Below are 23,746 nucleotides of genomic sequence, written 5' to 3'. Positions count from 1 at the left end.
GCAAGTGCAAATCTGCATTAACTGCTGGCTCCATGTCAGTGGGTTTAAATAACCCCACATGAAAATTAGCCACAGAAATAGGGCATTAATTAAATGTCATCATTAGTGTTGATCGAGCACCAAAGTGGGAGAACCCGAGCATTAAACCAGGCAGCGTCTACTCTGAAGAGGGGAGGGTGTCTGGTTCACATGAAAAAGGTCAGAAATTGATGGAACCACCACAGAAATGGTTCAGGAACAGCATGGGGAGGAACGATGTTGTCCGAGTAGTAGGCCACTTTTACAGAATTACAATATTATGCACCAAACCGAAGATAAAATGGATTTTAAAGGAAAAATGGTTAGAAAACATTCTTTCCTGTATATTTACTTGTATATAAAGTGCAAGTGCTTCCAAAAATTACAATGAAGAGGCACTCCGATACAACCTGTATATCACAAAGGAGGGCTTCATTCACATTGTGGTACAATTGTTCAGGTAGTGGGACTCCTACACGCAAAGCCTATGCACTAAGTGAAAGGACTGCCAAAAATTACAAGGAACCGTCACTCCAATACATGCTTTATTACACATAAAGGAGGGCATCATACACACCCTTGAAAATATATGATTGATGGCCTGCTGGTTACCCTCAACAACATTAGGATCAAGGGCCTGCTGTAGATCCTACCATCTAAAACATTAGGGGTGATGGTCTGCTGCTGAGCTGACCATCTAAAACAGGCATGCTTAACCTGCGGCCCTCCAGCTGTTGTAAAAGTACAACTCCCACAATGCCCTGCTGTGGGCTGATAGCTGTAGGCTGTTCAGGCATGCTGGGAGTTGTCGTTTTGCAACAGCTGGAGGGCCACAGGTTGAGCATGCCTGATCTAAAACATTATGGGAGAGGGCCTGCTGCTGATCTGACCATGGAAAAAATTAGGGTTGAGGGCCTGCTTCTGAGCTGACCCTCAAACATTAGGAGCGAGGGCAGCCTAATAAGCATGTTGATATGATGGAGGACGAGAAAAGGAATATTGAACCATATACCCTTTTTTGTGGTGGAAGGGGTGCATGGGAATACAGTGTATTCAATACACCATAAAAGCCACATTAAAGTGCCTTTATGTTCAGCTGCTTTCCTCTGGTGGAGTAGAGAAGTCAGGGGCAATACAGGCTTTGTTCATTTTGATAAGAGTCAACCGGTCAGCATTTTCAGTTGACAGGCGGATGCGCTTATCAGTTATTATGCCCCTAGAAGCACTAAATACCTGCTCTGACAAAATGCTGGCAGCAGGGCAGGCCAGCACCTCCAAGGCGTAGAGCGCCAGCTCGTGCCACAGCTTGGACACCCAATAGTTGTAAGAGATCATTGACGCTGACACAGTCTGCTATATACTCCTTTAACATCTTCCAAAACTTGCTGGCGGGGTGTCATGAAACTGTCCCAGGCCTTGGAGAGTGTTGCCTTGCCTATGTTGGAACTGCTGTGTGTTCCCCTAGTCTCCCCTCCCCGGTTGCCCAAGGAACTACGTACTCTGCTGCCAGCGTTGTCAGCTGGAAATTTTTGGAGCAATTTTTCCACAAGGACCTTCTGGTACTGCACCATTTTGCTAGTCCTCTCCGCCACAGGAATGAGAGATGAGAAGTTCTCTTTGTAGTGGGGGTTGAGAAGGGTGAACAACCAGTAATCTGTGTTGGCCAAAATGCGTATAATGCGAGGGTCACGGGAAAGGCAGCATAACAAAGTCAGCCATGTGTGCCAGAGTCCCAACAGACAAGACTTCGCTGTCCTCATCAGGAGGATGACTCAATCTTCTCATTCTCTTCGGCCCATCCACGCTGAACAGATTAAATAAACCTGCGGTGGGTACTACCCTCTGTAGCGGAGGCAACCGTCTCCTGCTCCTCCTCCTACTCCAATTTCGCTCTGAGAAGACGAACGGAGGGTGGTTTGGCCATCACCCTGTGTACAGTCTTCCCTCATTTCCACCTCTTCCACATGCAAAGCATCCGCGTTCATTGTGAGCAGCGAGCGTTTCAGTAGAAAAAGAAGTAGGATGGTTACGCTGATAATAGTGGCATCGCCGCTTACCATCTGTGTTGATTTCTCAAACTTGCATAAAACCTCACAGAGGTCAGACATCCATGCCCACTTGTCACTTGTGAAGAGCGGATGCTGACTGGAAAGGCGACGATCATGTTGCAGCTGGTATTCCACTACTGCCCTCTGCTGTTTATAAAGCTTGGCCAACATGTGGAATGCGTCGTGCAACAGTCGGTGAGCTGGCAATTGCAAGCGATGCTGCAGCGTTTCCAGACCGGCGGCAGCTGTAGATGACTTTCAGAAATGGGCAAACACATGGCGCACCTCCACCAGTAGTTCAGGCAAATTGGGGTAGGTTTTGAGAAACCGCTGAACCACTAAGTTGAACACGTGGGCTAGGCATTGTATGTTTGTGAGCTTGCCGAGCTCCAAAGCCACCACCAAGTTATGGCCATTATCAGACACAACCATGCCTGGTTGTAGGTGGAGTGGCGAGAGCCACAGCTCAGTCTGGTCCCTTATACCCTGCGGCGGTGTGCCGTTTGTCACCTAAGCAAATTAGTTTCATTACAGCCTGTTGCCGCTTCCCCACTGCAGTGCTACACTGCTTCAAGATACTGACTGATGGCTGACTGGTGCTGCAAGATGAGAATTCAGAGGTGGTGGAGGAGGAGGAGGAGGAGGAGGAGGAGGAGAAGGAGAAGGAGAAGGAGGAGGAGGAGAAGAAGGTGGGGTTGCAGCCACTAAATGTAGGTTGTGGCGGAAATCCTGATGGAAGTAGGGCCCACAATCGTTAGCTTCGGTAGCACCTGTGCCATCCCAGGCTGCAATTCGCTCCCGGCCTCCACAATGTTCACCCAGTGTGCCGTCAGGGAAATATAGCGTCCCTGGCCAAAAGCACTTGTCTATGTGCCAGTTGTTAATTGGACCTTCCCAATAATTGCGTTGGTCAGGGCACGGGTGATTTTACGGGATACATGCTGGTGTAAGGCGGGTAACGGCACACCCGGAAAAATAGTGGCAGCTGGGGACTGAATAATGAGGGACGGCTGCCACCATCAGGCTTCAGAAAGCCTCAGTGTCCACAAGTCTAAATGGCAACATTTCCAGGGCCTGCAAATTGGAAAGGTGCGCATTTAGTGCTATGGCCTGTGGGTGAGTGGCTGAGTATTTGCGCTTTCGTTCAAAGGCCTGGGGTAAGGACATCTGTCCGCTGCGCTGGGACACAGAAGTAGATGTGCTAGCTGACAGTGCTTGCGAAGGTCCAGGTGCATGGCGGGAGGCCTGCGTCTTTGACAGAGGAAGAGGAGGCAGTGGTGTGACCCGCAGACACCGATTGTGGACCCAGGCATTTGGCCCACCTATTAGGGTGCTTTAATGCCATGTGGCGGATCATGTTGGTGGTGGGGAGGTTGCTAGTGTTCACGCCCCTGCTCATTTTGGTACAGCGCAGGTCTCAAATGACAATTCTTTTATCGTCCGCAATTTCCTCAAAAAAACGCAGGACTGTGCAACACCTACCCCTTGGTAAGGGAGATTGCCGCAAGGGGGTGCTCCAGGGAACAGTTGCAGGCCTGTTTGGTGTGGCCCACCTTCTCCCTTTTGCCACCCCATTGCCTCTTCCATCTCGTGGCAGTGCTGCGGATCCCTCCCCCTCTGTACTGCGGTCCTCGCTCGGTTTTCCACCTTCCCAGGTTGGGTAAGTAATTTCATCATCCACCACTTCCTCTTCCACTTCCTCACTCTGGTCATCCTCCAGACTCATTGACCTAACAACCTCACTTATTGACAACTGGGTCTCATCCTCATCAACCTCTTGAGACACTAATTGCCGTTGACTTATTGGCAACTTTGTCTCATCATCATCATCCACCTCGTGGAACACTAATTGCTGTTCCCCACCGTCATCTTCTTGTAACTGTGGATGCCTAAGGTTTTGGGCATCAGTGCACACAATCTCCTCATGTTCCTCTTCAAGCAGGCTTGGCGAGAGGCCCAAATCAAGGAATGGCGATGAAAAGAGGTCCTCGGAATATCCAAGTGTGGGATCACTTGTTTGCCAAGACTCTCCATGGTGGGAGGAAGGAGGATCAGGGTGAGGATTCTGTTGACCAGACTCTTGGCTACCGAGACTGGACTTTGTGGAAGAAAGCGTGGTGCTTAACTGACTGGAAGCATTATCTGCTGCAATCAAACTGACCACCTGGTCACACTGGTCCGACTTCGATAGTGGTGTCATGCGCCGCCCTGCAAACTGGGACATGTAGCTAGGTATCGTGGATGAGTGTGTTTCTTGTGCTCTGGCAGCAGGCACAGTTTCACCGCGCCCAGGGCCACGGCCTCTGAATGCACCTCAGCAGCATGGCCACTTCCCCGTCCCTTACTGCTTGCCTTCTGCATATTAAACGGTATATATGCTTGCCAGTATGTACTGTATGTCACACAAACCGTAGCGCAGGTTATGTAAGCGCATGTGCAAATAAACTAAATGTCACTGATATTTAGGATATGCAAACATTATAAGAGATGTAGTGCAGGTAATGTTGCTGTCACCAGCGGTTAATAAATTACAGGGAATGTCACAGCTATTTGGGATGCGCAAAGGTTATACAGGAGATGTAGCGCAGGTAATGTCACTGCTGTCACCAGCGGCTAAGAAAAAATTACAGCCAATGTCACTGATATTTGAAAAAAGTACACTGGATGTCATTTTTAGGACGCACAAACGTTATACAGGAGATGTAGCGCAGGTAATATACCTGTCCGCAGCGGACAAAGTCTATGGAAAAAGTACACTGGATGTCAGATATTTTTAGGCTGCGCACACGTTATACAGGAGATGTAGCGCATATAATGTCGCTGTCTGCAACGGCCAAACCAGGTTGCATTAAATATTATATTGCTGCCAGATACAGCAATAGTCCTTAAAAGGACTTTTGGGTCTACCACCAACCCTGCCTAACAAAAAAACTAAATTCCCTACATTACCTGTCCCTTCTACATCACAGCTTTCCCTGACTAAGACTGAGCCAAACCACGTGTCACCGGGTGCTTTATAGCACCCAATGACGCATTCCAGCCAGCCAATCACTGTAATGCCAGTAACCGACATGGCTACGGCATTACAGTGAGTGTCAGTACTTACCTGCACATTTATTGGCCAACAAACGTGCGGGGAGGAGACTCTTGCATCGCGCTCGAGCACACGCGGTATTCGGCCAAACACCGTGATGTGCAGAGTATCGCGATGCTCTAGCCGAACTGGTGTTCAGCCGAGCATGCTCGATCAACACTACTCACCATATCTGAGTATCCATTGCCAGAATGGCACATCCGCTCGCATCCTAATGGCGTCCAGAAGGGTCACAACCATGCATGTGTGCCATGTGACACCACTTACAATGCCTGAGGCCATGCAGAGAAGTCTTTTTCCCCCCTTTTTATTTATAAAAAATAAAGAATTTCTGGGAGCAGCCATATTGGAGATACAGACTATTTTCCTATTTTTTTTCTATAGACCGTACAGCATGGTGTGGGAGAAATGCCAAATTTATCAAAACGGAGTAAAAGAAAACTATCTTAGTTGCATATGGCAATCAATGAGATTCCACCTTTCATTTTACAAAGAAGCTCTGAAAAATAAAAGGGGGAATCTAGTTGCTATGGGCAACAAAGACAATTTTCCTTTACTCCACTTTTGACCCACTTGGGTAAATGGTGTAAGACAAAAACAAATGCCAGAGTAGCTTTTTATTCACAGTGACTGCTAAAAATTGGCTTAAAAATGTAAGTTCTTTGTATCCAAAAAAGTCTTGTGTACATCAAAAATTGTATCAATGAAAACTAGAAGCCTCATATAGCTCCATCAACCAAAAAAAAAAATATTTTAGCAGTCCTCTCCATGTCCTGACTTGACATACTGGAAATACCAGGAAAGTCCGCTCAGCCGTCAAAGACTGTGATGGGTTACCACAAAGGCCAAATTCACATCACTGTTTAGCCTTCTGTTCTTCTGATCCAACAGAAGAACAGAAAAAGACAATTGCACTTACCGGTAATTGATTTTCTTGAAGCCGATGACAGCACCCCTGTGAGTAGGATCTCCCATCTAGGACAGGAAGCCTGAGAAGATTAAAAAGGTTCACACCCCCTCCACACCTCAATGATTTGCAAGGAGAAGTCCGGAGGATAGACAAAAGTCAGAAAAAACAAAAAAATAAAAAGGGGGAAAAAATAAATAAAGGGGAGCTATCCTCCCATATTATTGAACCAGCAACTTAACTGTCTGCCTCAAAAAACAGTCTAAAAATGAAAAATATGGGTGGGATAAAATTTTGGGGTGCTTTCATCTGCTGCAAGAAAAGTAAAGTGCAACTGTCTTTCTCCTTGCCCATGACAGCAGCCCTGAGAGACTAAAATATGAATCAAGCCGGGGGGGGGGGGGGGGGGAGTGGACTCCATTTCCTGTCTAATACTTTATTTAAAGACAGTATAGGAACCCAACTAAAATTCCACAATCTAAAGCCCATCCCCTCTTCCTGTGGTTTGCAGACCAAACCAAAGACAGAGGCCAATAGGCACATAAGCCGCGATGCATGCATCAGGATTAAACTGGCAAATTCTGCCTATGCAGAGGTATAGCTGTCCAAGTCTGAGGAAAAACCTGCTATCCCTGCTACAAGTGTGAGCAATGTTGGAGAGAATTTACTCACTTTGGCAAAACAAGGGTTAGAGAAGGCAGCACAAGTATTTTACCTTAAAAAAATAAATAAATAATGATTATCTGGTTTAAAAATAAACCAGCCACGTCAGTTGAGCAAAAAAGTTTACGACTGTCACACATTCTTTGCAGATTTACCCCGCTCCTCCGGACCAGTACTGGACTAGAAGGCCTCGAGGGCACAGAAGGGGTTGGTGCAACCAAGATCACTTGGCTCCGACATATTTCTAAAAAAGCAGAGGATCCAAAAGCGCAGCATGGTTTGCAGAATGTCTGGATGCTTTCCCCCGTAGCGCCCGGCAATCTCCACCTCCACAGAGGCCCCTGCCCTGTCCTGTCCTCTTCAGAAGGAGAAAATTCATCAGATATGTTCTGGCTGGAAACATCATAATCTTCCCCGTCAGAGATTGCAGAATCTGCATCTTTACTGTAACTGACCCTTTCTGGGGACCAAGGCCGATTCCGCTACAGGGATTTAAGTGAGGATCTGACTTCAGATTTCTCAAAAGGCCTTAATATTTTTGGATAAAGACTGATTCTTCCGACACCAATTTATCCACAGACCCCTGACAGAGGCCTAGGGCAAGAAGCAGGTAAAGGTACCCTGGACCCACTACATTCTTTATGCTTAGTCTTGCTATAAACTTTCTTAGGTGTTTTTCCTACTTAAAGCAATAATAAGCAAACAACAACCCAGAGTAATTAGGGTGGATCTCACCATATGCAGATGTTTACTTCCCCGCTCCTCAGGACTAGTACCAGGCATGAAGGCCTCAAGGATTCCAAGGGGTCGGCATGTACAGAATCTCCCGGTTCTGACATGGTTCCAGACACAGAGTGCAGCACAGCACTATGTGCACCAGATGAGAGCTGGCTGCCTCCTCCTGCTGCCACTTATAACGCACCTTGGCCTCCTTCATCACATGGCCCACTCCTAATCTAGACCGACAGAGGCCTATGCTTCCTGCAGCCTCACAGGAAGAGACGTCGGAATGCAGGAAGCCGCATATTGCTGCCTTCCCCCACATGCATGCTCAGTATGCGCAACTGCCCCGGTGGCCATCTTTGAGGAGGGAGCGAGCAACTCACCGTGCTGGGCCGGACCAGGGGCCGCCTAAAACATGGCCACAGTGACCCCCCAAGAGGCAGGGAGGAGGCAGGAGAAAAGGCAGATTTAGCCAGCCGCTCCCAAAGGAGACTAACGCTGCCTGGGATAGGTCCATTCACAGTTAGTATACCCAGACCTTCCGCAGCTCCAGGGTGTAAACCCAAGGCTAGGAGCAAGAGCTCCCTAGGTACATCCTATCCAAAGGACAGGAAACCTGAACCAAGGTGTGGGGTGTGTGTGACCTTTTTTATCTTCTCTGGTTTCCTGCCCTGGATGGGAGGTCCTACTTGCAGGGGTGCAGTCATGGGCAAGGAGAAAAAAAAAAGATTATTTTGAGCATCAGTAATGATCAGTTTGCATCAGTTCGTTAGAGAGATCCATTATTTTAGACGGGGAAAAATTCCTCCTTGCAGAACTTTCTCCTTTCTAAAATAAGAAATCACTGACACAAACGGATGCTCTAAAAAAGATGGATCAGTTATTTTTACTTAACTGATGCAGAGCACTAGTGTTGAGCGAAGCAAAGCAGAATTTGGTCCAAAGTTTAGGAAATCTTCAATTTACAACAAATCCGAATTTCCTCATGCTTCATGGCAGCGAATCAGTTTTTCCTAAAATGTCGGCTGCATGTGTTACAAAGTGAAAGTAAGAATCCCGGGAACGTGAGATCATCCATAATGCCCTGCGTCCAACCTCATCCAGCGCGGTCTCCGCCATTGTCCTGTGAGCTGAGCATAGGAAAAGATGTGGCAAACGCTCATGCACTACGCAGAGTGTTTCTGATAATGATTATTAGAAGAATATTGGAGAGGGAGAGTGCAGGGAGACTTATACTGCTTCAGTTCTATTTAATTATTGGTATTGAATTACATTTATGGCTGATGTAAGAATAAGATGGAAGCCTTTATAATTCCATTGCCAGAGCATGCCAATGAATACCATCCAGTCTGCATGACTTGGGGGGGGGGGGGGGGGGGGGGGGGGCAGGTCTTAATGATGACCATCCTCATCTTTTGCTGGCTTTACTTCTTCCAAATCATCCAGTGAGCAAGATGCAGAGAGAGGAGGAGCTGGATGTTCCTGATGACATTCTCATCGATATTAAATGATGTGGAAGAGGAGAAAAAGCAGCAGGAGAGTGCCGAGGTTGTAGCCGATTAATATTCTGTGTTTACAGTCAAATAACCTGCAGGAGATTGCAGGCAATAACAGCAATAAAATACATATTGTCCCCCTACCTAACCATCCAAACCCCATACCAGCAACAGCCCCTCTTTAAAAAGTTGCTGCGCAGCGATTAACAATGAAGGACTATGGAGTGCGGGCTAATTGGTTGCACAGTTCTTCACCACAGCATGGCCACAACCTACCAGTAGCATAGCCGCTCCATGTGGTCATACCCTTAGGCCACTTTCAGGCAAGCGGGTGTCACGCTGCAGACTCGCAGCGCAGCGCTCAGCCTGAACTTCCAGCACTGCCCAGGTCGCATAGCATTATATTGGTTTATGATGCTATGTAACTCTTACAGTTCTGGAATGTATTGGATAACAGTGATATTATGTCAGCGTTGTCCAGTATGTTCCAGAACTAAGTGTTACATAGCATCATAACTCAATATAATGCTATGCGACCCCGGCAGTGCTGGAAGTTTAGGGCGGTTGCTGCCCCGCGAGTCCACAGCATGACACCCGCTGGTCTGAAAGGGGCCTAAGGCAGAGTGCCTTGGGTATACCTGATTTATAGTGATTCATGACTAATTCATAACTAATCAAATTCCTTGACTAACTTCGGCAAAGTTGCTGAATCAAATTTTTCAAAACTTCGCTCTTCTCTACTGAGCATGACTGATGCTCAAAACAGATGTGGTTTGTAATTTTGTTCTAATTTTTCTGTTCTTCTGATAGATCAGAGGAACAGAAAGCTAAATGGTGATGTGAACTTGGCCTAAGACCAATGATTTGCTGAACAGGCCTTTCCTGGAATTTTTGGCATGTTGGGAAGTGGAGGGCAGCGAGGACTAAAACTGTGTTGGAATGGGAATCAGCAGAGGTGTAGTTTTACTCCTTTTAACCTTTTTAATTTTAGTTTTTGACCTATCGCCCTGGAAAATCCCTTTAACTCTACATGGATGTATGCTATGAAACAATCTAAATAACATAAATAAGGCAACATGTCACTGTAGTTAATTTAAACCATATGTTAAGTGTCATTTATAGTTCAAACAGCGCAAAAAGGAAAAAAAAAATATTAAAAATAGATAACACCATATATAAAACTTGATAAAAACCTTGGGTAAAAGGAAACTTCATTTTATACTTTATAGAAGCACTGTTAAAAATTTCTGTTCTGAAGTCCTGGCCATTATCTCAGTGCCTCTCCGTACAGATCTTCCTGCCAAATCTCTTATTTATTACCTTCATCAACCCATCAGAACGGCTTAGTTATACAATTAAAATAGGACTTCAGATCATCCCGAGAAAACTCAACACTGCAATGCACAAATAATTAGGTAGTATATCATTCATAGTTAATATAACACTTTAACCCACTTTGGTCCAACTAAAACTAGCAATAAAAATAAACTTGGCTTCTCAAAAAATAAAAATAAATAAAGTTAAAAGCACAGAACTTAACATTCTTGAAACTCTGAAAATACACCTAAAGTTTTTATTAGTTGAGACATTGTGCACAGACTATTATAAGGCTTTTGACTCATTAAACTTGCAGACATGAAAACTACATAAAAAGGTATACTTCTAGAACAATAGAGGACAAGATCTATACCACTATGGTTAACCAAACACTTGCCTTCATTTCCCAGCATTTATGTGTCGGCCTCATCTCCCAGACTGACAGCGGCACATCATAGTGGTTTGATGCAGAGTGTTTCTATCTGACCGCGGGTCTATTGTACTGTAGCATCATCATCCGAGTACAGTACAATAGACCCACGGTAAGAGGAACTCATTACATCATAAATCACACTATGTTGCAGTCAGAAGAGACAGTGTCTCTCCAGGAGATGCAGCCAACACACGGGCCAGGTTTCCTGGACTCATGGGCGTGAGCCTTTACCCTTTGCCCAAAATAAACATTTAGTTAAACACTTACAAGAACTGCACCGTTAAAGGGGTTGTCCCATTAAATATATTCATTGTATAGATCATTAAAAAAAAAAGTGTTTTTCAATTACATGCAGATAAAATGACCCAATTTAAAATAGCTCCACCTAGTGTCCATCGTGTATAGCATTGTGCACGGCCATCTGAGTTGTGTTGCTGATTACGCATGCTCAAATCCCCCTGCCCACACCAAGGTCTCTGCATAATGATAGTCAGTTGACTGCAGAGGAGCTAATAAAAATTGTGCTCTGCTGGTCAGAGAAGGACCAGAACATCTGCAGTAGAATTGCAGTATAGTTTTGAAGCTTCCAGCTGCAGGAAATGCATGACAGGATTAGATTGTTAGCTGCCAGAGGGAGAAGGAGGCTGATACTGTCCAGAGTCCACCTCCAACAGCACAGATTAATAGTAGCACCACATGGAAGAAAATAAAAACTAAAAAAAATTTAATGCAAGTAAAAACTGCAAATAACTTTCAGACACCTATTAACAGCCTCTCTGTTCTTTTGGTGTGAAAGGATTCAAGGGCCCTTGCAGTTTAGTAGAGAACTAGGCGGACTTGTGTATAACCATAGAAACACAATGATAGACTCCTTCTATTCCACTGTTTAATTAGTAAAAATAATATGGCACCATAACATACAGTAGGCAGGAGGTCACATTGGCCAGTAGCAGGACAACACATTGTAGTAGTAGCATTACTTCCACAGAAAGATTTCCGGTATGAGGTCACCAGAGATGAACCCCTTAAGGACCTGCGCCCTACATATACAGCGCAGATGTCCGTGACTTTAGGACCAGCTCCGTACATGTACGGCGCTGCGATCGGGCGGGTGCAGGAGATGCGCCCACCCGATCCATGGCAGGGGTCTGGCAGTCTGATAGCCGGACGCCTGCTGCATGCGCCGCATCGGTGAAATCACAGATGCCGGCGCATTAACCCTTGATGTGCCGCGGTCATCGCTGACTGAGGCACATGCGATGTGTGGAGGGAGGGAAAGATCAGCCATCAGGTCCCCATGCTGCTGTGACAGGGACCCAAAGGCAGGGAAGGGACCCAAAGGCAGTCTGTAATAGACTTACAGCCAATGCATCACAATACAGAAGAATTGTAATGCATTGTAAAGGGGATCAGACCCCCAAAAGTTGAAGTCCCAAAGTGGGACAAATATTTTTTTTTTTAATTACGTTTAAAGTACAAAAAAACAAAAACAAAAAAACAAAAGGAGTCATATTAGGTATTTACTTCGTAGTGCTTCCGTAGGGTTCTGTTCCGTGCTTCCGTTCTGCACCTCCGGATTTGCGGTCCTATTGAAGTAAATGGGTCCGCATCTGTGATGCGGAATGCACATAGGACGGTGCCCTTGTATTGCGGATCCGCAAATGCGGTCCGCAATACGGCAACGGGACAACTACGGTCGTGTGCAGGAGGCCTCACAAAAGGGACTTCAGACCTGAACTGGTCCTTAAAAAGTAGGTTTTGGAAATTCAGAAAAATTTCAAGATTTGCTTCTAAACTTCTAAGCCTTCTAGCGTCCCCAAAAAATAAAATGTCATTCACAAAATTATCCAAACATGTAGACATGAAGTAGACATATGGGGAATGTAAAGTAATAACTAGGGTTGAGTGAACCCGTGGAAGTTCGGGTTCACCCGAACTTCAGGTCAAAGTTCGGGTTTGGGAGCTGAACTTGACCCGAACTTCCCGAACACGGACCCCATTTTAAGTGAATGGGGACCCGAACTTCACTTTATTATTTTCGGTTATAACGGAAAATTATAGCATTCTTAAAACAGAATGCTAAATAAAGTTTCTATTGAGGATGTAAAAAAAAAAAAAAAAACTCACCTCATCCAATTGATCTCGCAGCCGGCATCTTTTCTTCAGGACCTGTAAAAAGAACCTGCGGTGACGTCACCACGCTCACCACATGTTTTAAGAATGCTATTATTTTCCGCTATAATAGAAAATAATAAAAATCGCCCAAACACCGAACTTCAGTGAAAAAGTCCCAGTTCGGTTCGCTCAACTCTAATAATAACTATTTTTGGAGGTATTACTATCTATTATAAAAGTAGAGAAATAATCATTTAGAAATGTGTTAATTTTTTAAAAATGTTGGTAAATTTAGTAATTTTTCATAAATGAATTTTTTTTAACTCAATTTTACCACTTTCATGAAGTACAACATGTGACGAGAAAACAATCTCAGAATGACCGGGATAAGTAAAAGCAGTTTAAAGTTATCACCACATAAAGTGACACATTTCAGATTTGCAAAAAATGGCCTGGTCCTTAAGGTGAAATATGGCAGTGTCCTTAAGGGGTTAAAGTCATCACATCATCCGACCCTAAACAATACATTATCCTATTATGAGGAAGAGCCCTAGTAAACATATGCTAAAGTTTAGGCAACAGGAACCTTCCACTTACCTTAGCCGTGCATGCACTACATTGTTTTCGATTTTCATTACCGGATCCCTGTTAAAGAAACATCTTGTTAAGATATAAAATTATTTTTTCTGGGGAAAGGAAGAATACAAAATATTCATTTTTTTCTGGCAGGGCAATAGAAGCATCTCGCCAGAGAAATAATGAGAAATGAATGTTTTATTATTTCAAAATCTGGTTCACATTTGACAGTTGGCACCTTTATTACATTTCTTTTACATTTTCTAAAATTGGGCTAGGAACTCTTCTTTGAGTACACATGGCTATGTATTCACTTGATAGCTGACCAGCATTAACAGGAGGTACAGTATGAACAAATAGCCTCAATGCTAAGTTGATATGTTGCGGAGAAGTCTGTAGCAGAGAACATGTGGTAAAACCCTGAGGTGAGTCTGGATATACAAGTATCTACTGCTGAATTTGCAACATATTCAGAACAGAACTTCATCCTTATTCTAGATCAGGCCCTGCCACCTTTTGTTGATGTACAATGTGTCTTTTTGTTGATGTCCAAGTTCCATAAACAGTGGTGCTCGAGCACTGTATGTTGGAAAAACAACAATTCCACAAGGCTGCCTAAATAACAATGCAATAACATGCTGCCACGAACATAATAGTAACATACACTGCACAAATAATAGCTGTATACACTTCTCTGGTGCAAGCCCATCTTTGGTGCTCCTGGGTCATCATGTCTTTGTAGTCATCTGAATGCGAATATTTTGAGTCTCATGTACCCTTGAATGCAATGCAAGATCACATTGAGTCTGCCAGATCACAAGCCACTCTTTGCCAGAAATAGTAGTCCCGCCGCGTGGAGTGTCTTGGCTGGTGGAAGTGTCTTGGCCTTTGGTATTAGTGTGAGAATTATAGGCAGGAGGCTAAAGTTGAACAAATAACTTGTTTACTTTACTTGGTGGCAAGTTACAGAACACATCCAAACAAGATGGAGTTATATAGTCTTTTGGAGTTTCACATACATTTTTCAGGCAAGGTTTCTAAAACTCTGTGTCCTAATAAATGCATCAAGAGAAACAGATTACTGCAATACCTCAAAAAACTCCTCTGCTATGCAGTTTTAAATGAAGATTACACATTTACCCTCGATTTATGCAGCTCATGCTATGAGGCCCGCAACCTACTGTAAGCATGTTCCTAAAGACTATCACACTCCAACTGAAAAGAGAGTTGCCAGCAAGGACTGAGATCAAGCTAGTCTAGCTTCCACCCTCCTTCCAAAAGGTTCTTACATTTCCCCAGCCACACCAGAGACATTCCTAAAATCATATTACAGTTTTCTCTGCAAGTAAATAGAGAATGTGACTGAAGATGTAGAAAGAGGTTACAGCAGCATCCTAGTGGGGCATTACACAGGCATGTAAAGGACTGATCATATGGGCACCAGAAGCAGGCAGCTACAGCACCATTGACTCTATACACAGTGTTTATTGGACAAGACACCAAAAAGCCAGCTTCAGTATGGGCTGTGCATTTACCAAATAGGTTTAAAGCCCAGAGCTGTGTAAGATGCATCTAAACAGTATTGTAATAATATATTTCTTCGGCCGTTTAATGCATCTCTAAAAGCAAAAACATAGTATAAACATGGAGTAGTAGCGTCCTCAAATATCTGTTCTAGATTTCTTTAGTTAAAGAAAACCAAAACCTACTATTTTCCAGTTCATAAATACCAAGTGTGTCTTTCATTTCAGTTAATTTAAAAAGAGCTATATTGTAACTGTTCCCTGGTGGCATTTGGAGAGCACTTGCCCAGAAACATTATTGAATTTCACTGCTAGTTATGTACACAAAATGTGGTTATGCAGAAATGGGAAAAATGTAAAAAAAATAGTGGTCCCTGACAAGTGTAAAATTACTTTCAATACAATATCAATGAAACTGCAAATATCAACAGGTATAATCAATAGACATAGTAAAAAAACAAAACATAAAAACAAACAAAGTATAACAAGGAAACATAAGCGGAATTCGATATGGCTGCTTTGCCGAATTTCACAAAGAAATTCAAAACCTCATTTCTTTGGGAGCAGCGGGCGCAATGAGTGAAAACGGCGATTGCACCGCCCCCTCATCATTGAACCACTCCGATGCTGTGTTCATCACTTTAAATGGTTAGTGTTTCTTGCATAGAGACCGTCGCAGCTATCTTGAGTGAAGACACTGCGCGAAATCTCACGCGGTGACGTGATGACATCCCGCTGGCCGGGCGGGGTGACATCACCACAGCAGATTTTGGCATATATCTGTCTCAGATTCGGTTTCAAAAGGGATTTGCGGCTGAATCTTGACTTCCCTGCTCACCAGGGGCGTTGCTAGGCTAAAACATTTGGGGCCTGGGCCCCTGATGTTTTGTCCAAGGCCCCGAATGTACTGCCTGCCAGGCAGATATAACTGTATTGCAGTCCTTAGGATGGCAATGCAATTTAATATAATGCACTGCAAGATCTGAAGGACCTGTGATAACATCACAGGTCACGTGATCAGTGCAGAAGGCAGGGGTTGAGAAGGACCTGTGTTGATGTCAGCATCATGTGACCAGTACAGGAGAGGCCCGCAGTGAAAAGGAGAAGTCCTGGGAGAAGAAGCTGTGGTGATGTCTGCTACATGAGGAGAGGTAAGTGAAGGGAGAGGCAGAGTAATGCTGGGAGTTGTGGTTATTTAACTGGACTGTATGTTAGGTCTGAAGGGAGGGATCTTATCATGGGACTAAATGTTCAGGAGTGATCTTATTTACATGGGGCTGTATATTGATGGTGGCTGGGGGAGAGAGTGATTTACACGATACTGTATGTTGGATAAATCTGGGGAGGGGGTGATGTTATTTAAATGGGACTGTATATTGATGGTGGCTGTGGGAGGGAGTGATGTTATTTACATGGGACTGTATGCTGATGGCAGCTGTGGGAGGGAGTAATGTTATTTACATGGGACTGTATGTTGGAGGAGGCTGGGGAGGGGGGATTTTATTTACATGAGGCTGTATGTTGGAGGAGGCTGGATAGGGGGTGGTGTTCTTTACATGGGACTGTATATTGGAGGGGGCTGTAGACAGAGGGGGATGTTATTTAGATGGGACTGTATATTGGAGGGGGCTTGAGAGATGGTGTGATGTTATGTACATGGAACTGTATGTTGATGGTGGCTGAAGAGGGGGTGGTGTTATTTACATGGGACTCTATGGCGGAGGGAGGGAAATAGTGCTATTTACATAGGACTGTATGGTGGAGGGGCTGAGGAATTATAATTTGTGAGGACACTAAGAAGAGGAATATAACTACGGGGGCACTGCAGGGGAGTGCATTATAACAGGAGGGGGCAATATAAATACTGGGGGCACTGTGGGGGCATTTTAAATCCAGGGGACATTGGGCGTTCTTATTACTACTGGGGGGCTCTATAGGAGGGACTTCTAGATCCGCCTTATTTCTATGGGGGCTTATTACTACTGAGGGGTCTGTGATGGCATTATTAATACTGGAGGGCTCTTCTACTAATAGAGGCACTCTTGGGGAGCATTATCACTGTTGGGGGCAGTACTACTAATGAGGACAATCTAGAAGGGAATTACTATTGGTGGGATTATGAGGAACACTATTACTATGGGGGGGGGGCTATCTGTACAGCACTCATTTTTCTTCAAGATAGTATTTTGGGGTATTTAGGGGCACAGCGAGCAGCAGGAGAGCACTGTGGGGACTCCAGGTTGGGGGATGATGATAGAAATGTGAGGAAGCTAAGATGTCTGTGTGTCACACTCTGCAGAGATGAGGTGCAGCTGAAAGAAGTTGTCTGGACCGAGTGGAGAAGATGATGACAGAGAAGATCTACATCAGAGGAGACATCACCTGGAGGCACCGGCTGTGATAGGTATGTGCTGCTGTATAGAGAGTACAGCAAAATGCAGCATGCACGGGGAGGGTTGACTTGGGCTACTTTCACACTAGAGGTAGCCTTCTCCGGCAGGTTGTTCTGGCGGGTGAGCAGCCTGCCAGATCCGTGGTACCGCTAGTGCACCGTGCCACCGAAAATCTGCTCCGGCTCCATTCACTATAATTGGGTGGGCCGGAGGTGGGCTGAAAAAACTACAGCATGCTGCAGTTTTTTTTCAGCCGCCTCTCTGCATATTTGCCGTGCTGCGGCCAGACCTCTGGCTTGCCCCATTATAGTGAAGGCCGGAGCGGACATCCGGCAGCACGGTGCACTAGCCGTAGCACGGATTCGGCAGGCTGTTCCCCCACCAGAACAGTGTGAAAGTAGCCTTAGAGAACTAGGCCATATTTATTGGGGCTTGGGCCCCGGATCCTTTGAGACCCTAGCAACGTCCCTGCTGTTCACGTCAGGTCTAAAAACAAGGGGGAGTGGTGTGGGTCAGGAAGAGGGCAGGCCAGCCAGTCTCATTTATCATTTTCTACGACTTTTTAGGCATAGAAAATGATGTAAATTTATGCCAGCAAGGGCACAACATAACTGAGGCACAATATAAAGAGTGAAAAGTCCAGCTCACCAATAATCCACAGTGCACGGACAAGCCAAGGCTGGCTCAATGTAGACACTTGAAACAGAAGAGACGTCCAGCACGTAGTAGGTTAAAACGCTGCATCATCTTTATTCCATCGTAGATACAATCAGTGATGGGAGGTGACGACCACTGCTTTGTACACTGATTGTATCTACGATGGAATAAAGATGATGCAGAGTTTTAACATACTACGTGCTGGATGTCTCTTCTGTTTCAAATAACTGAGGCACATAATAAGGCCTCATGCACACGACCGTTGTGTGCATCCGCGGCCGTTGTTCCGTTTTTTTTTCCACGGACCCATTGACTTTCAATGGGTCATATAAAAATGGCATATTAAAACGCCATTAACTCCTTAATGACAGTCACCAATACATCTTTTCATATTTACTTATTCAACAGTGTGGGCCCACTGTGCAAACTAACCAGTTTAACTATGTGCTAAACTTAAGGGTGTTGTCCTGGTGGTTCCCTGGTATTCGCCTTTAACCTCTATACAGGGATCTGGACTTCGCCGCAAGGAACCAACCAGGCCACTAGGGGTCAGAGGCAGCGGTGCGAAGCACCAAGGACTGAGGTAAAAAGTGCAGTCTGAACAAAGTCCAATAGTCAGGACAGACTGAATACTTGTGTTAAAAATGGTGATTCCAAGGTCGAGGCAGGCGGCATGGATCAGAATTGGTAGGCAGATGAGGTTCAATACGTGAGTATTCAGACAAGATCTCCTTCACTTTTTACTATCAAGTAGAAAACCTCAAAACTCAGGTGAGAAGGTGGAACCACCTCCCAGCTAAATAGGGAGAGAGAGAGATCAGCAAGTTAACCAGCAACTGGACAAGGTCAGAAGGACAGCATTAACTCACGCAGTGCTGAAGGAAAGTGCACAGCTTTATTCCCAATTCACACAGGGAGAGTAGAGCAATGTCCATGACTACCCCTAACAGCAAGACCACAGCAGGCACAGACCACCAGCATGAAAACAGCACAGTATAATAGGTCCTACACAAGTGTCTCATACCACCCTGTAAAGGGTGTACCTTAAACCGGGATTGGAAAAAACACCAATCTTGCCCATTGAACCTTTCTCTCCTGACCTTTTGACCCTTTGGTCATGCCTAACCATGGCATCATCAAGACTGACTTGCCCTTTGATAAATCAATAGGTTTCCCCAGTGACAAGTTCTAGTAAGAATCCCAGTCCTGTGTGTACATTAAGCCTGATGTTAGGGCACAACAAGCTTTGAACCAGTAACAGCCCGTGTCAGTGACACAGAAAATAATCAGATGAGTAAACTTCTTAAAATTATGTGTCTTGTTTGTTGCAATTTTCTAAAACTTATTTTTGACCAAGTTGATTCATTTAGAATCGAATATGTTCCAATTGGCCTAAAAATTATATGGCATTCTGAGGTCTCCCAAGAGTTTTTTTTTTTATATAGAACATAGAAACATAGAATGTGTCGGCAGATAAGAACCATTTGGCCCATCTAGTCTGCCCAATATACTGAATACTATGGATAGCCCCCGGCCCTATCTTATATGAAGGATGGCCTTATGCCTATCCCATGCATGCTTAAACCCCTTCACTGTATTTGCAGCTACCACTTCTGCAGGAAGGCTATTCCATGCATCCACTACTCTCTCAGTAAAGTAATACTTCCTTATATTACTTTTAAACCTTTGCCCCTCTAATTTAAAACTGTGTCCTCTTGTGGTAGTTTTTCTTCTTTTAAATATGCTCTCTTCCTTTACCGAGTTGATTCCCTTTATGTATTTAAAAGTTTCTATCATATCCCCTCTGTCTCTTCTTTCTTCCAAGCTATACATATTAAGGTCCTTTAACCTTTCCTGGTAAGTTTTATCCTGCAATCCATGTACTAGTTTAGTAGCTCTTCTCTGAACTCTCTCTAGAGTATCTATATCCTTCTGGAGATATGGCCTCCAGTACTGCGCACAATACTCCAAGTGAGGTCTTACCAGTGTTCTGTACAGCGGCATAAGCACTTCACTCTTTCTACTGCTTATACCTCTCCCTATACATCCAAGCATTCTGCTGGCATTTCGTGCTGCTCTATTACATTGTCTTCCCACCTTTAAGTCTTCTGAAATAATTACTCCTAAATCCCTTTCCTCAGATACTGATGTCAGGACTGTGTCAAATATTCTATATTCTGCCCTTGGGTTTTTACGCCCCAGGTGCATTATCTTGCACTTATCCACATTAAATTTCAGTTTCCAGAGTTCTGACCATTCTTCTAGTTTTCCTAAATCCTTTTCCATTTGGCGTTTCCCTCCAGGAACATCAACCCTGTTACATATCTTTGTGTCATCAGCAAAAAGACAATATGTTATTATTATTATTATTTTTACCAATTTTTTGCTGCCTTTCCCCCTTCCTTATATGTTTTTTAACCCCTTGATAACATCTGCCATACATGTACAGCGGATATCATCTCTTTAAATAAGGTGCCTACTTTGGAGCACATTCAGCACCATAGCCGCAGGGTGCCTGCTGTTTTACACAGCAGACACCCGAGGCCAACATCTGAGATCAGTGCCATCGCCTATTGCATACATTTAACCCATCAGATGCCCTGGGCATCTGTGTGCTAAAAACCCAGGAGCATAGCTCCTACAGGGCTGTAATGGCTCCCCCTAGTGGCGATCAGTGGAGCTATTCATTCACTGTATGCACCAGAGAAAGGCCCAAATCAAGATGACCCTGGTTGTTCAGGTGGTGCATCTCCATTTGCCAATTTGTGCAAGCCTGGCATGACACATGAAAAAACTGTTCCATCATGTTTAGGACAGTGAATGGGCCTCTCCTGTGGCTTCTGTTGCTTGTGGTAGTGCAGACATTGGTAGGTGGGTGACAGAGCGGGACCTCCAGGTCCGACACGCAGGTGGCAACTTGCCGCAGCTTTTCGCGAGCAGTGTATCCAAGTAATAAAGCAGTTTGGCTTCCCTGTCAGCAACAGGAAAATATTCACGCATTTCGCTTTGATAGCGACTGTCTAAAAGAATGGCCATCATCAGATTACTTAATGGTAAGGATATGCTTGACATTAAATAAACAAGCAAGCAAGCAAGCATGTCTAGCAGCCAACGATCTCTCGCCAAGAGGTACATTACCCAAAAGGGCATTGGGGAAGCCTTGTGGACAGACCAAATTTCTAATCAGACCATGCCAGAACTCTAACATATCTGCATGATGAGTAGTGTTGAGTGAATCGAGCTTTGGATCATAGATCCGAAGTCAAAGCGCTCAAAACTTTGTTTGACTGCTGTATGGAGATTTTTCTCCATACAGAATTTAGATGTATGGGCTCTGGCGAGGGAAATTCATCATCAAAGTCCTGCAAAATAACTTCAGACTTAAATTTTAGACCTTGAAAACCATTTTAAAACTTGAATCTGAAGTCGGCTTTAGTATGGAGGTACCAGCCAATACCAAAGTTATTCACCTAATGCTGCAAAAAAATTTTTTTTTAACATTTGTGACTTTTTGATCACTTTTTTTTTGGGGGGGGGGGGGGGAAACAAAAAAAAACAGCAAATTGGCTTTTTTTCCCCGTTCCGGCTGTACAGGATAAATACATTTATTTTAATATCGGTATTTTGCGATGCGGTGCTAAGGATTCTCTTTTCATTCTTTATTTTCGGAGCTCTTTCTGTGGGCACCCACACCCTGGAAAAATTCTATGGTGTACCAATATGCCTTAGAATTTTCCTGCCATTCATCAGCGCAGGGCACACTATGAGCAGTACAGGCAGCGCATTGAATGCAGGTTAAATTGCCATGCTGGCACTTTGAGATAACTAAGTGAGTTTTGGGTTGCAGTTTGGACACTTGGCCTCTAAAAGGTTTGCCATCACTGCCCTAGGAGATTTTAACATGCTGTGTGCAGCTCATTGAAGTCTATTGGGGAAGCAAGTACTTAAATAAGGTGTGGTGGTAACCAAATTATATAGCCCAAATGTTGCAAAATGGTGTGCAGATAATACTACAAACTGCAAAATATTGACCAATTCATTATTACTAAACCCAGCACTTTAATATTGCCATGTAGTTAAATACACCAGATCTGTATTAAAATCCAATCCTTTCATGCCCACCAATTATACACATACAGTGCCTTGAAAAAGGTATTTTCTACATTTATTCACTTAACACAGGGCCGGCGTTAGGGGGGAGACAAACTGGGCAATTGCCCAAGGCCTCCATGGTCTAAGGGGTCCCCTGCTTCAGTGCTGCTGTTCAGCTGAATGTCCATGGAAGCAAATGGGAGGACAGCTGAAAAGCTGCACTTTACAATGCAGTGTAAAGTCCTTCACTGTACACATAACTAGGGTTGAGCGAACCAGAACTGTAAAGATTTTTGGACCCCGACCTGAACATTTCAGTAAAGTTCGAGTTCGGTGTTCGGCTATTTTATGGTGCTTTTTGAAACGCTGCAGAGCAAATCAATTTAACTCTGTGCCCTTGGAAGCCATCACAGCCATGCCTACTAATGGCATGGCTGTGATTGGCCAGTGCAGCATGTGACCCAGCCTCTATATAAGCTGGAGTCACGTAGCGCTGCACATCACTGATGTGATTAGTGTAGGGATAGGATGCTGCTGCTGTGAGGAAGAGAATAGGACAAAATCTTTAACCTCTTAAGGACACAGGGCGTACAGGTACGCCCTGATGTCCTGGTATTTAAAGAGGACCTTTCACTAGAATAAAAAATCTAAACTAAGCATACAGACATGGAGAGCGGCGCCCAGGGATCTCCCTGCACTTACTATTATCCCCGGGCGCAGCTCCGTTCTCCCGGTATAGGCTCCGGTAGCTTCATATGTTCGGCTCCACCCAGTTGAGCCTGCCGGCGACTCTTTCTCCCAGGCTGTAGCGCTGGCCAATCGTAGCGCTCAGCTCATAGCCTGAGAGAAAAAAAAACCTCAGGCTATGAGCTGAGCGCTGCGATTGGCCAGCACTACAGCCTGGGAGAAAGAGACGCCGGCAGGCTCAACTGGGTGGAGCCGAACATATGAAGATACCGGAGCCTATACCGGGAGAACGGAGCGGCGCCCGGGGATAATAGTAAGTGCAGGGAGATCCCTGGGCGCTGCTCTCCATGTCTGTATGCTTAGTTTAGATTTTTTATTCTAGTGAAAGGTCCTCTTCAACCACCTCCCGTATCGCTAACGCCGATCGGCGTCAATGCGGCGGCTCTGCCAGGTCACACTAACGCTGATCGGCGTCATCTCGCGAGACGCGATATTTCCTGTGAACGCGCTCACACAGGAGCACGCGTTCACAGGAACCGGAGGCAAACGAGCTGATCTACAGCCTGCCAGCGGCGATCATTCGCTGGCAGGCTGTAGATGTGATTTTTTTAACCCCTAAAAGGTATATTAGACGCTGTTTTGATAACAGCGTCTAATATACCTGCTACCTGGTCCTCTGGTGGTCCCTTTTGCTTGGATCGACCACCAGAGGACACAGGCAGCAAACACCACTACACTACACCCCCCCCTGTCAGTCACTTATTAACCCCTGATCACCCCATATAGACTCCCTGATCACCCCCCTGTCATTGATCACCCCCCTGTAAGGCTCCATTCAGACGTCCGCATGTGTTTTGCGGATCCGCAGATCCACGGATCCGCGGATCCACAAAACACATATGGACGTCTGAATGGAGCCTTACAGGGGGGTGATCAATGACAGGGGGGTGATCAGGGAGTCTATATGGGGTGATCATCCCCTGTCATTGATCACCCCCCTGTAA

The 23,746-nt window shown here is 44.9% G+C and overlaps 1 protein-coding gene across 2 annotated transcripts in view; it reads right to left on the bottom strand.

The window, feature by feature from the left end:
- Positions 1-23,746, bottom strand: part of LOC120979409 — a 664,000-nt gene that overhangs the window by 498,368 nt on the left and 141,886 nt on the right. For both annotated transcript variants that reach the window (XM_040408152.1, XM_040408153.1), the window contains exon 3: positions 13,412-13,459. In XM_040408152.1, coding sequence (XP_040264086.1) covers positions 13,412-13,459 — 48 coding nt within the window. The remainder of the gene's footprint in view (positions 1-13,411; positions 13,460-23,746) is intronic.

Source organism: Bufo bufo, chromosome 9 (assembly GCF_905171765.1).
Source record: "Bufo bufo chromosome 9, aBufBuf1.1, whole genome shotgun sequence".
Classification (NCBI taxonomy): Eukaryota; Metazoa; Chordata; class Amphibia; order Anura; family Bufonidae; genus Bufo; species Bufo bufo.
The sequence above is the reverse complement of the archived record's forward strand: the minus strand, read 5'-3'. Positions and strand labels throughout refer to the sequence as shown.